Raw genomic sequence first — 12,350 nt, forward strand, 5'->3', positions numbered from 1 at the left:
CACTGCGAATTTTGAGGACCTACACCCACTTCACACTTTGGCTCTGACAGCGAGGAGCTTTCCTGCTCCCGAGGCAGACCCTTTAGCAGGATGCAGTGAGAACAGCGGGCAGACCCCTGAACTCAGAGCCCCAAGGCTGCTGACTGGGGTGCTGGCTTGAGAAGGAACATGGCAGGCACATGGGAAGCTGGGGTGTCTATGAGGGTGGCGGAGCCGCTCTTGGCTTTGGTTGGGCCCTGACCCAGGAGTTAGGGTGCCAAATGGCCACAGTAACACACTCCAGCTTCTTATCTTATGAATTTGAAGAATAAACGCCACAAACTACAGTTTAAGAAGATTTTATTATGGAAGAAAGAAGGCAGGAGGGGGTTCCAGGCAGTGGGGAGAGTTGCTGGTCAGGGTCTTTTATGGGAACGTCCTGGGCGGGGGCTGAGCCTGTGAGTCCAGTCAGTCCCCATGCCAGGTGTCCAGGCACCTTGTAGTCTCACTCACAGCTTTCTTTCAGGTTTCCAGGGAGGGGGATTCCTTTAGGAAAAAGACATGAGGAGAAACCAGATTCCTCCTTACAGGCTCAAGGGTATTTCCTGCTTCTAGCCCTCTGCTCCCTGGCCGATTTCGATCTCTTTCTCCTCTCTAGCGAGGCAACTGTAACTGCCTCAGGAGGATCCGAGGAGGTCCTGTTGGTGGCTTTCAGTGGCTCATCAACTTCCCGCTGTGCTCAGAATGTTCAGGGAGAGGTTGGCCAGAGGAAAACTCTTCAGTCTAACCCAGGCCTATCACAGGGTCCGACCTAGTTCTTGGCCAGAGCCCAGTGACTGCTTTTCTGTGAGCCATGCCTCACAACACCTGGTACTTTATTACCACTGTTGTTGTTATTAATTATTTTAAGTACTGGACCTCACCACACAGTTCACACTGGCCTCAAACTTGATGATCTTGTCTCAATCTCCCAAGAGCCTGGATTTTACCTGTGTACAATCATACCTGGATTCCAGGGGGTTTCCAACCTCTACCCTCCATCCCTCCACCTGGCTTTGTCCTTACCCCCACTCTGAGCCCCTTTCTCTGTGACACTTGCTCGACAGTACTTCTATTGTGAAAGAACCAAGGCCCTCGGAGGTAGGGTAGAGGCTGAGCTAGCCCTGACCCTGAACCAGCTCCTCTCTTCTGCGCTGTTTTCCAGAGCAGCGACTCTGCCATCCGTGGACAGGTCCTGCTCTCCTCAGCCGTCTCCCTTGTCCTCTGCCTCCAGCCTTGCTAGCAGAGGGTCCCTACAGTCACGCCTGCTGGCCTCCTTCCTGCCACTTTCACCCCCAGATGCTCCTCATCCCTCGGTAGCTTCGTCCCTTTTTTCAGTCCCCCTTGGCCTTCTTGCTGCCTGTTGTTCTGAAGGTCGCCATAGAGGTCTGGGCGTTGTTTGGAAGCTTGAAGCCTCCCCCAGAACTGGACGAAGGTCTTGCTCAGCCCTTTCCTTTTCTTCAGCAAGTAGGACAGAAGCGTGAACACCAGACATCCGCAGCTGTGCGTGGGGTACAGTCTGGGGCGCTCTGTGGGTGGCGACCACACCTCGGGCCTCGTTCTGTTGGTCACACAGGGGGCTGCGGCTACAGCTCAGTAAGTAGAAGCCCCGCGTAGCGTGCATGGGGCCATGGGTTTGATTCCTAGCATGAGCTTGTAAAGCAGGCACAGTGGGGCACGCCTGTAGTCCTAGCATGAGCTTGCGAAGCAGGCACGGTGGGGCACGCCTGCAGTCCTAGCATGAGCTTATAAAGCAGGCACGGTGGGGCACGCCTGCAGTCCTAGCATGAGCTTGTAAAGCAGACATGGTGGGGCACGCCTGCAGTCCTAGCATGAGCTTGTAAAGCAGACATGGTGGGGCACGCCTGCAGTCCTAGCATGAGCTTGTAAAGCAGACACGGTGGGGCACGCCTGCAGTCCTAGCATGAGCTTGTAAAGCAGGCACGGTGGGGCACGCCTGCAGTCCTAGCATGAGCTTGTAAAGCAGACATGGTGGGGCACGCCTGCAGTCCTAGCATGAGCTTGCAAAGCAGGCATGGTGGGGCACGCCTGTAGTCCTAGCATGAGCTTGCGAAGCAGGCATGGTGGGGCACGCCTGCAGTCCTAGCATGAGCTTGCGAAGCAGGCACGGCGGGGCACGCCTGCAGTCCTAGCATGAGCTTATAAACCAGGCACGGTGGGGCACGCCTGTAGTCCTAGCATGAGCTTGCGAAGCAGGCACGGTGGGGCACGCCTGCAGTCCTAGCATGAGCTTATAAAGCAGGCATGGTGGGGCACGCCTGTAGTCCTAGCATGAGCTTATAAAGCAGACACGGTGGGGCACGCCTGCAGTCCTAGCATGAGCTTGCGAAGCAGGCACGGTGGGGCACGCCTGTAGTCCTAGCACTCTGAAGGCGGTGACAAGATCAAGTTCATTGTTGGCTACACAGTGAGCTTGCGGCTAGCCTCAGCTATATGAGACTGTCTAAGAAGTTTATAAAACAAAAAGGAGGAGGAGGACATGAACACAGAGACTACCAGGACCTTCTATTTAAACTTGAACCTAGTCCTAGGCTCCCCAGAACAACATTTTCACTACCCACAAGTGCTCCGAGGGGAGTAAAAGGTCAAGTCAACTGGAGAGATTATTTCCCCATTGCCCATGTCTGTCACCTGCGACACCAGACCTTGACCTGGAAGAGGCCACTGTTGGCCAGTGGAGTGTGGGCAGAAAGGACTGTGGAGCCTTCCAGTTACAGATTAACACGGGGAGTGAAGAGGAACTGGAGGGGGGGGGCAAGTGGTCTGAGGTGGGAGGCTGACCTACCCAGCCTGGGTTGGACTAAGATTTTGACTGGGCTTGTCGGCGGGGACTCCGTTCCTCTGAGGCTACCGGATTTTCCTGAAGACCTGCTTGCACACTGCGTCCCTCGCGGTCAGCTCCTGAGGACAGAGGAGGAGGATGAGGAGAGGAAAGGAGGTTCTTTCCCATGGGAACTCTGTTCCTCAAGTTCTCAAGTTTCATTTAATCTCTCAGGAACAGCAGCCTTTGACATATGGGGATTGTATTAGTGGGTTTTTTTTTGTTGTTGTTGTTTTTCAAGTAGGGCCTCCCTCTAGCCCAGGCTGACCTGGAATTCACTCGGTAGTCTCAGGGTGGCCTTGAACTCCTACCTCTGCCTCCCAAGTGCTGGGATTAAAGGCGTACGCCACCACACCCAGCTGTATTAGTGTTTTGAATCCTCCTCTTGTATGGAAGAGGAAGGAAGGATGCTAGGTCCGAAACGTGGAATGACTGTCTCTCTCTCTCTCCAGTATCATTTATGGGCTTCATCTGAAGTGAATTCTGCGCTGCAGACAAAAGGAGGGCCTCTCCCAGACATACCCGTTTGGGCCTCTCTCTTGTATCAACTTACCAGATGCAGTCTATCTCCCTCGAGCCAGTGTCTCCAGCCCCGGTTGGGAACCTCCCCTTTCTGCACACACACCAGCTGCTCGTCCTCCCACGTTACTATGGTCTACAGGGGGAAGGCAGGATGAAAGAAAAGTTGGAGGCAGGACACCCCAAATCTTTCCAATCACTCTTCGTTCAGCAGGACTCCCCTCCCCAGCTTTTGAAGGGCTGAGTGGTCTTCAGTGACCTTTGGGGAAGAGAAGGGGGGGGATTAAGACAACTGTGGGTGGAGATGGGGACACAGACGATGAGGATGGAGATAAGAACTTTGGATGGTCGGAGAGACTTTGAGAAAGACGGGAGGTCTGCTGGGAGGCTCCTCTCTTCTTTCTTGGTGTCAGTGGCAGTTGACATATTCTTAGAGACACTCTGCTCTTCAGGCGGTGGTGACCACTGGGGACTCAAGAACTCGTTAAAGTGCTAGGAAGAAGGGGCAGTGGAGTGGTCAGCGCTAAGTGAGACATCTCTGTCACACCCTGCAAGGCTCAGGAACTATTGAGGAAGGGGGGGGGGTGAGTGCTTTGGAATGCTGTCTTCCAGACCCAAAGTGGCCACGGTTATCCTGACTTCACAGTGGCTGGTACGTAAGACCTGCATAACAAGAGAGGAAATGATGTTATTTATTTATTTATTCGAGAGCGCACAGTGCACAGGTCAACACAAGAATATTCGGATGGGGAGGAAAGGGCCATTCGAAGGCAGAGTTAATCAGGCTGCAACTGGGGAGAGTGCCTTGCCTTCCGTGGAGGGGGCTGAGCACAGGCCCTGGCACATGCCAGGCAAGTGCTCTGCTATTTTTTTTTTTTTTGGTTTTTCGAGGTAGGGTCTCACTCTAGCCCAGGCTGACCTGGAATTCACTCTGTAATCTCAGGGTGGCCTCAAACTCATGGCAATCCTCTTACCTCTGCCTCCCAAATGCTGCAATTAAAGGCATGCACCACCATGCCTAGCCTCTACTATTGAGCTATAATATTCTCAGCTCTCTTTTTACTTTTTATTTATTTATTTATAGTTTTTATTTATTATTTATTATTTGAGAGTGAGAGAGGAAGAGGGAGGGAGGGAGAGAGAGAGAATGGGCATGCCGGGGCCATCAGCTTCTGCAAATGAACTCCATAATCATGTGCCACCTTGTGCATTGGGCCTATGTGGGTTCTGGGGAATCAAACCTGGGTCCTTTGGCTTTCCAGGCAATTACCTTAACTGACAGCCATCTCTCTAGCCCTTTACTTTTTATTTTGAGTAAGGGCCTCACTAACTTACTTAGGCTTAATTTGAACTCATTTTGTAACCAGTAGGCCTTGAACATGCAATTCTCTGGACTAGCTGCAATTATACAGGTCGGTGCTACCAGCTATGGTTAATAATGGAAGATTTCAATCAAGAAAGAAATATTGCAGAAGCAAGAAAAAGGGTAGATATTTCTGAAGGGCTGAAACCCAGAGCATCTGTGAGGATACCACGAGAAGCTAGCTGCTTGCCAAGGTCTTTGAGTGTCCTCTGAAGCAAGCGGCCTTGATCTAGAATGTAATGGGCCATCATCAAGAGGCTCATGCCAGGGAATGACATGGCCATTTTTACGTTTCAGATGGATCCTGTGGCTACAGGTTAGGTTATGCAGAGTGTGTTAAATATGAAGACCAATATGGGGTAACAGGTGAGAAATGAGGGCCTGAATTAAGGTAGTAACAGTGAGAAAGGCTAAGAAAGAATGTATGACAGACAATCATTAGCATGATATACTACAGACATAAAATGAGTCATAGGTGCAAGTCACACAAACAAAAAAGCATTTCTAGTAAGAGCCCTATTAGAAAACTAAAAAGCCAAGTAGCTGGTACATTGACCAGTGCAAAGGGTTATCAAGATCCTGGGTGGTTTTGTGTTGTGTGTGTGTGTGTGTGTAGTATATGTAAGAGGCATTAATTAATAACTAACTCCTGGCTGGTGAGTGCCATTCACAGAGATGGAGAATATGGAAGTGGAAGAGCTTTGAGTAAGGAGATAATGAATTCAAGTTCAACCTTGAGTGCACAAGTGGAAATATTTTGCATGCAGTTGAACACATCACCCTGGAGCTCAGGTGATGACTGGCTGGAGAACCAGTGTCAAGGTCAGTTCACAGATGGGAGAAGAAACACGAAATATTGATGACTTAGCTCAAGAGTGGCGCATAGACAAAAAAAAAAAAAAAAATAGTCAAGAAGGAGCCAGGAATGGTGGCGCATGCCTTTAATCCCAGCACTCGGGAGGCAGAGGTAGGAGAATCGCCATGAGTTCAAGGCCACCCTGAGACTACATAGTGAATTCCAGGTCAGCCTGAGCTAGAGTGAAAACCTACCTTGAAAAACAAAAAATAAACAAACAAACAAAAAAAGCCAAGAAGAAAATACTGGGGGGGGGGGCGGGTGTCCAGTTTACGTGGTTAATAGGGCTAATAGGTCAAAAGAAAATACAGGAAAGAGGCAAAGTTCAAGGGACCTTGGCAACACACAGTGTCCCTGGCTTTTGGGTGACTGAATATCTGCTCCCTGACCTGGGGGTGGCTTGCTCTTTTTGTCCCTGTGACTGATGGTAAGAGGAAGAAGTAGGGGAGAGTCAGGGGAACACCAGGAGCATGTTGGTCCCAGAGCCTGGTACCTAGGGAACCCCATGGCCTGCTGTGGTGGTCACGCCCCTGGCTTTGGCCGAGAGGGGTCACCTGGGAGGAGGCACCTGCTCATCCTGCCCCCGTCCTTCCACCTCGAGGAGCAGTACCTGGCATTTCCGCCCGTCCACCATCCTGAGGTCCTCCTCAAACTCCACTCCCAGCTCAAAAGTCATAACGTAGTTGCGGAAAGTGCTGAGAGTCTTCACAACCATGCGTTCGCCCCGGTGCTCAATCTCCTTGTCCATCTTCAGCAGCAGCACTATCTTCCGCAGAACCACGTTGAGGTCTGAGGGGCAGAGTCTCCGTAAGGGCCCTGCTGGCCAGCGGGACACCCCCTGCCTGCAGCCACACTGCCAGGGCCCTGAGCCACCCCCTCCTCCCTCCTAAGGGCGCTTTGGCTGGAAAAGGAGCCTAATTACACGGCCAGGTGCCTGAGCCCCGCATTGACCAGCGAAGCATGCGAAGCCCCTTCTCAACGGGACCCTGAGGAGGGGGGGACATAGAGGGCATGGGAGGGCGAGGTCTTTACTTAGGGCCTCTAGGTAGTCCTCGAGGTTCTTCTGTGAGACAAAGCGGTAATAGCCCGTAAGGTTGGGAGGCATTGTCCACGCTGACCCTGATGCTCGCAGGACCGGGGTGCTGCCAGGGGTGCTCTCTGCCAAGGGAGGGTCACAGACGCCAGGCCAGTCTGTCCACACGGGCACAGGGTCAGCCAGGCAGGCTTTTATGGAGCCGGTGCTCTCCCCACCCCCTCGTGAGGAGTTTGGGGCTGGTGTTTGCAGCCTGGAGAGGTGGGGACTGGGCAAAGTCAGGCCTGGCCTCAGCTTTTCCCCAGAAAGGAGCCTGGAGCAGCATTGGGGGGTGGTTGGTCATCAGAACTTGGAGCTTCTGAGGGTTCAAGTTCATTGGCACTGAAGCTTTGGCCTTCACTCTCCATTTCTGGCAGTCCTGGGACTGTCCCCAAGCTCTGAGATACAGGCTCCTCCTGGAGACAGCTGTGGCTGATGCGGCTGTGTGGGGTGGGGATGCGAGCTTGCCAGATCCCAGGACTGGGGAGGGGGTGTGGGGGTACTGAAAGGTGTGAGGGGAGGAAGTGGGACAAGGGGACAACCATGTGGCCAAGAGCCTTGGTGAGTGGAGCCCTGGAGCCTGAAACTCCATAGCCCCCGAGACTGTCCGCTGAACTGGGTCTCCATGGCGGTTCTTGGTCCTGCAGGGCCTGAAAGAGGGAGATAGAGAAATTGGCAGCCAGGTCGGTGTTGAGTTCAAGGTTCTGAGGCAGAAGGCGAGGAAGGGGCTTGGTTGGCTATTGGTTGAAAATTCCTTACTCTTTGGTTTGGGACCCAGGGTTTCCTTGTCAGTCGGGAGTCCTGGGTGACATCATTCGCCCCCCAGCTACACTTTCCAGATGGTGTGGGGACACCGAGATGATAACGACTGTCTGCCCCTCAACTGCTCCCCTCCCCCCCAACCTGCTGTGTCCCTTAAGGTGAGGGGACTCAGGGAGGGTAGGGAACGGGAAAAGGAAGGCTTGGAATCCCTGCCCTCCACGGGTGTGTGTCGAGAGTGGCGCAGGACGACCCTCCCTCTCGTGCAGCCCACGCCATCGCCCCGCGACCCTCCGCAGGCCACCCCCCCCCCCGCTCAGAGGCTGGGACTGCGCATGCTCACACGGAAGGCGCGCCGCCGAACTAGCTGCTGGAGTGGGCTGTGCAAAGAGGGGCGTGCAGACTCGGGGCTGGGTGACGTGGGTGCTGCCCCTCCTGGCCCCCCGCAGGCCCGCTGACGTCTACGTTCCCCACCCCCCAGGCTTCCAGATCGGCCTTGCAGCGCCCCTGCCATCTGCCACCTCCTCGCTGGCTTGCCGGCCTCCTCCCCAGCCCCCGCGGGGCCAAGGCCCCCTCAAACCGCAGCCGGGGGGGGGGGAGGACCTAGCACCTTCCCTCGCCCCAGCTCCGGGGGCCCCTCGCTCCCGCCCCCCCTGCAGCACCTGGCGTCCCCGGGCCCTCGATTGGCCAGCGGCCCCGTCCATCGTGGCCGGCCCGTGTGACGTCATCCTGCAGCAGCGGGGAAGGGGCGCGGGGGGGCGAGCGGGCGCGCGAGCTGGGCTGAAGGCGAGCCTCGCGTCCCAGCCGCCGCGCCGGGCTCTGCTCCGTGGACGACGTGCGGGGCAGGGTCCTTTCTGTCACTGCCCCCCACCCCCTCGCAGCGCCGGCACCCCTTCCCCAAGGCGGGGTTGCCCGAGCCTGGCTCCCGCAGCCTCGCCCGGCTTGGCGGCGCTGCCCAGCGCACCATGACCCCGCTGCTGCTGCCTCTCCTGCTGACCTCGGTGCTGCGGCCCAGCGCGGGGAACAAAGGTGAGAGGGGGCGGGGGAGGGGGCCTCGGGGTGCTCGAGCCCCTGGCAGGTGTCCCCTCCTTCGCGTCCTTTGCCTCAGACCTGCCCCTCTCCCTTCGCTCGCTTCCCATCTCCTCCTCTCTGGCTCGCCTCCTCCCGTGCGCTTTTCCCGCTGCCCCTCTTTGGTCCCCCATTCCCTCCTGGGGGGGGTCTCCCTGCCCCTCCCCCAGCTCCCCCATGCGGGTAGCTGCCTCCCCTGCGCAGAAGGGCTCGTCCCGAGGGGGACAGCCAGGGCTCAGCGGCTGTTTCCTGTGACAGATCCACCTGGTTGTCCCCATCCTCAGGGAGAGGGTCCCTTGCGGCTCAGCCATTCGGAGCACGTAGGTTTGTGCGTGTGCCTGTGCATTGGCTGGCTGGTGTGTTAGCTGGCTGTCCTCTCTGGCCCACAGCAGATGAACTCAGCTGGGTGAGGCTGTCAGAGGAGGGGGCACTGAGGGCAGAGGCTCTGGTGGACGAAAGAGAAGAGACAAGAAGGGGCAGAAATGGGGGCCGGGGTCACCAGGTGCCAGGAGGGAAGGGAAGCTGGGGAGGAGAATAGGAAAATGAGGCATGGCAGGGAGAGAAGAAGGGGATGGGGAAAGGTAGATGGAGACAGAAGAAAGAGGGAGGAAGCGAAGTAGAAAGGTGAGGAATGGAGCAAGACGCTGCCAAGGAAGAGCAAGGGAGCCTCGGAGTGAGGGCGGAGGTGCAGACCCAGGGGCACCAGGTAGTCAGAGAAGGACAGGGCTCTGAGCCCAGGGACCATGGAGAGAAGCCGGCTTGCAGGGCCTGACATCCTCAGCCCTTCCTGCCTCAGCATCTCCGCCTGGCTCTTGCCACTTCCTGTGCGGCCTCCTGTGCACCATCTTGTGGCTTCCTGCCCAGCCATTAGTGAAGGGGGCTCTGCTGGTCATCAGCAAGAAAAGGGCAGGCCTGCACATACCGGGACATCCGTCCAGGTGTGGTTAGAGAGGAATGGAGATCAGAATTGGTTGCTCATCATGAGGTACTGGGGTGAGGTTCCTCTGGTGACTCAGTTTCCCTCTGGTGATACATCCTTCCTTGCCTACATCTGGCTTTGGGAGCTCGGGAGGGCAGAATAGGATTAGGTAGGACACAGGGGTGAGGTAGAAGGGGAAGAGACGCGTGTGCTTTCTTCCAAAGCCTCTCACCAGGCTTGAAGGTTGGACTTGGGGAGAAGACCCCCACTGAACAGTCTGGTAGAATATGGGGTGATAGGAATGGGGCTGAGCCCTGTGCTTGTCTTGGATTGGCTGGGGCTGAGGGGAGAAGAAAAATCGGGGTTCAGTCATGAGTAGTCATAAGAAGTAGGGAGTGTGGGTTTGGAGGCCCTGAAAGGACGAGGAATGTGCTAGTTGTGACTGGGTTCTCCTCGGTGTGGGGGTGGGGAATTAGGGAGGGATTTGTCATGTTTTTAGGCCAGTTCGATAATCCCTTAGGATGTGGGCTCCTCTGGGTCTGGTCACTGCCATTGATTTCTCTGCTCCCTCCCTTCCTCTCTCTGTACCCCTCCTTCTGGCCTATATACCTTCTCTTCTTTCCTGCTTTCCCTTCCCTTGTTCTGGGAGAGTGGCCCGAGGTCGGGGTCTGACTGGGAGAAGAGCAGAGCGAAGGGATTGTGATTGAAATGGGGAAAGGGGGGGCGGGTAAACGATCAAGATCTCAGAGAACTTGCTGATCTTTTTCTAGTCTTTTTTCTCTTCTTCCCTTCATCCATCCTTTCCCTTCCCTTCCCTTTTGAGGGCTCACCACTGCTTCTCCAGTGTCATCACTTTTCCTCAGCACGGGAGTCCTTGGAGAAGATTCTCTTGGTTCCTGACTATGGTTCCCAGGGGAGAGAGTGGTCCCTCCCCCTCAGGAAGGCAGTTGCCATGGAAACTGTCTATCCTGCTATAGGAGAAGGTTGTGGCCTACCACAGACCCTCTGAAACCCTCCCTCTTGCGAAGCGCTCCTCCAGCAGGGCGTGGAAAGGGTGTTGAGGCCGGGGTGCGGGCTGTGTGGATCAACAAGGGCGAGCCGAGGTCCGGCTCACTGACTTTCTTTCCTCTCCCTGGGACCCGGCCAGCCAACAAGCACAAGCCATGGATCGAGGCGGAATACCAGGGTATCGTTATGGAGAATGACAACACTGTCCTGCTGAACCCTCCACTCTTTGCCTTGGATAAAGATGCCCCCCTGCGCTATGCGGGTAATTGGGGCTGGGGTGGCAAGGCAGGGTGGGGGGCAAAGGCCCGGGAAAGCAGCAGAGGAAGGGGTGGGTTGTGCTGGAGAATGGACAAATCAAAAAAAGATGCTAGGGTGGTCATGCAGGTGTTAAACATACCTAATCCTGCCAGACATCAGGCTAATCACTGGTGCTTCATGTATACAAACAAGAGGAGGGGCTGGGGTGTGGCAGGAGAGGGGCAGCTGGACCTGCCCCAGGTGAGGAGGGAGGACTGGGGGGATCCAGGTGGTGGGGAGCTTCACCTCTTCCCTCCCGGCATTGCCAGGTGAGATCTGCGGCTTCCGGCTCCATGGGTCCGGGGTGCCCTTTGAGGCTGTGATCCTGGACAAGGCGACTGGTGAAGGGCTGATCCGGGCCAAGGAGCCTGTGGACTGTGAGGCCCAGAAGGAGCACACCTTCACCATCCAAGCATATGACTGTGGCGAGGGTCCTGATGGTGCCAACACCAAAAAGTCCCACAAGTGAGAAAGGCCTGTCCCCTGCCTGTCCTCCCTGCTGCTAGACCCGCTCCATCCCTGCCCATGCCAAATTGAATATCCACCCCACCTCTGCTATTCATAGAGCTTAGGGGTCCTTGGCCAAGGTTATAGGTAAACAGCAGAGTTCGGTGGGATTTCATCTGTGCTCTGCCTCTTATGACCCTGGACAGCACCCTTAGCCCTATGGACTTGGTTTTCCTGATGTGTGAGATGGAGAGGTTGCTGAGAGGACTGCAGGAGATGTTTTGCATAACAAGTGTGCACCGTAGTGTCTGCAGGGCTCAGTACAAGGTGGTGAGTAAGAACAGCTCTGAGGGGCAGGGCAGGGCAGGGCATGGGCTACAACTGGAAAGAGACTTGGATTCCAGACACCAACATCTGTGCCCTGCTTACTTCTTCTTCTTCTTTTTAAGGATTTCCTTTTTTTCTTTTTAAAAATTTTATTTACCAGAGAGCGAGAGCGAGAGCGAGAGCGAGAGCGAGAGAGAGAGAGAGAGAGGGAGGGAGGGAAAGGGGGGTAGGATGAGGAGAGCGCCAGGGCCTCCAGTCACTGCAAACAAAATCTAGATGCATGCGCCACCTTGTGCATCTGGCTTACATGGGTCCTGGGGAATCAAACCTGGGTCCTCTGGCTTTGCAGGCGAATGACTTAACTGCTAAGCCACCTGCCCAACCCCTAACGTATTTGAGAATAGGAGAAAGATTAGGATTCTTAGGCCACTAAAAGGCATTAGAGATTAGAAAGCTCCTTGTGACTCAGTTTCCCATTTAGAGATAGGACCTGTGCCTTGGACTTGGGAGCCTGGACCTTGGCTAGGTGCGGGGCTCAGCATGAAGGGCTTAGACCTGGCCCGGTGGCCTGGGTAAGTGTGTGAGTGGGAAAGGGCCACAGCTGACATGCACAGCGCACCGTGTGCGTGAAAGGCTGCTCAGACTTGTCAGACAGCCTTCCACTCTGTGCAGCCTGCATTTCTCCTCTCACAGCTGGTTGTAACTTGGCTTTTGTTCTGCGTCTTTCTCAGCTCTCCAGTTGGCGAGACCTCCTGGACTTTTTGTTTTACCCCTCTGTCTTTGCACTCTAGTGAGGGCGCATCTCACCCCACCCAGAGCTCTGTGTATGTTAGGGTGCACGTGGGCGGTGTGCGC

At 55.4% G+C, this 12,350-nt stretch overlaps 2 protein-coding genes across 5 annotated transcripts in view; one reads left to right on the forward strand and one right to left on the reverse strand.

Moving 5' to 3' along the window:
* Positions 1 to 322: 322 nt before the first annotated feature.
* Rbp5 (retinol binding protein 5) lies at positions 323 to 7,661 on the reverse strand. 3 transcript variants are annotated; one of them, XR_006634561.1, is made up of 6 exons: positions 7,430 to 7,659; positions 6,631 to 7,320; positions 6,209 to 6,387; positions 3,414 to 3,515; positions 2,825 to 2,940; positions 323 to 525 (listed from the first exon to the last, which is right to left on the reverse strand). XR_006634561.1 is itself a non-coding variant. In XM_045139749.1 (5 exons), the coding sequence occupies exons 2-5, from the start codon at positions 6,701 to 6,703 to the stop codon at positions 2,887 to 2,889; spliced, it is 408 nt and encodes a 135-aa protein (XP_044995684.1). In that variant the 5' UTR covers positions 6,704 to 7,320; positions 7,430 to 7,659; the 3' UTR covers positions 323 to 2,886. The 3 variants fall into 3 exon arrangements, 2 of the variants coding, with proteins under 2 accessions (XP_044995684.1, XP_044995685.1); XM_045139749.1 differs by having other exon boundaries at positions 323 to 2,940; XM_045139750.1 differs by lacking the exons at positions 323 to 525; positions 2,825 to 2,940; positions 3,414 to 3,515 and adding an exon at positions 3,523 to 4,042 and having other exon boundaries at positions 7,430 to 7,661.
* Positions 7,662 to 8,251: 590 nt separating this feature from the next.
* The window catches only part of Clstn3 (calsyntenin 3), a 33,919-nt gene continuing 29,820 nt past the window's right edge, over positions 8,252 to 12,350 (forward strand). The window contains exons 1-3 of one of the 2 annotated variants that reach the window (XM_045139740.1): positions 8,252 to 8,458; positions 10,564 to 10,686; positions 10,991 to 11,186. In XM_045139740.1, coding sequence (XP_044995675.1) covers positions 8,395 to 8,458; positions 10,564 to 10,686; positions 10,991 to 11,186 — 383 coding nt within the window. In that variant the 5' untranslated portion in view covers positions 8,252 to 8,394. The remainder of the gene's footprint in view (positions 8,459 to 10,563; positions 10,687 to 10,990; positions 11,187 to 12,350) is intronic. The other variant, XM_004668653.2, reaches the window with a different exon arrangement.

The sequence above is a fragment of the Jaculus jaculus genome, chromosome 23 (genome assembly GCF_020740685.1).
Source record: "Jaculus jaculus isolate mJacJac1 chromosome 23, mJacJac1.mat.Y.cur, whole genome shotgun sequence".
In the NCBI taxonomy this organism is placed as follows: Eukaryota; Metazoa; Chordata; class Mammalia; order Rodentia; family Dipodidae; genus Jaculus; species Jaculus jaculus.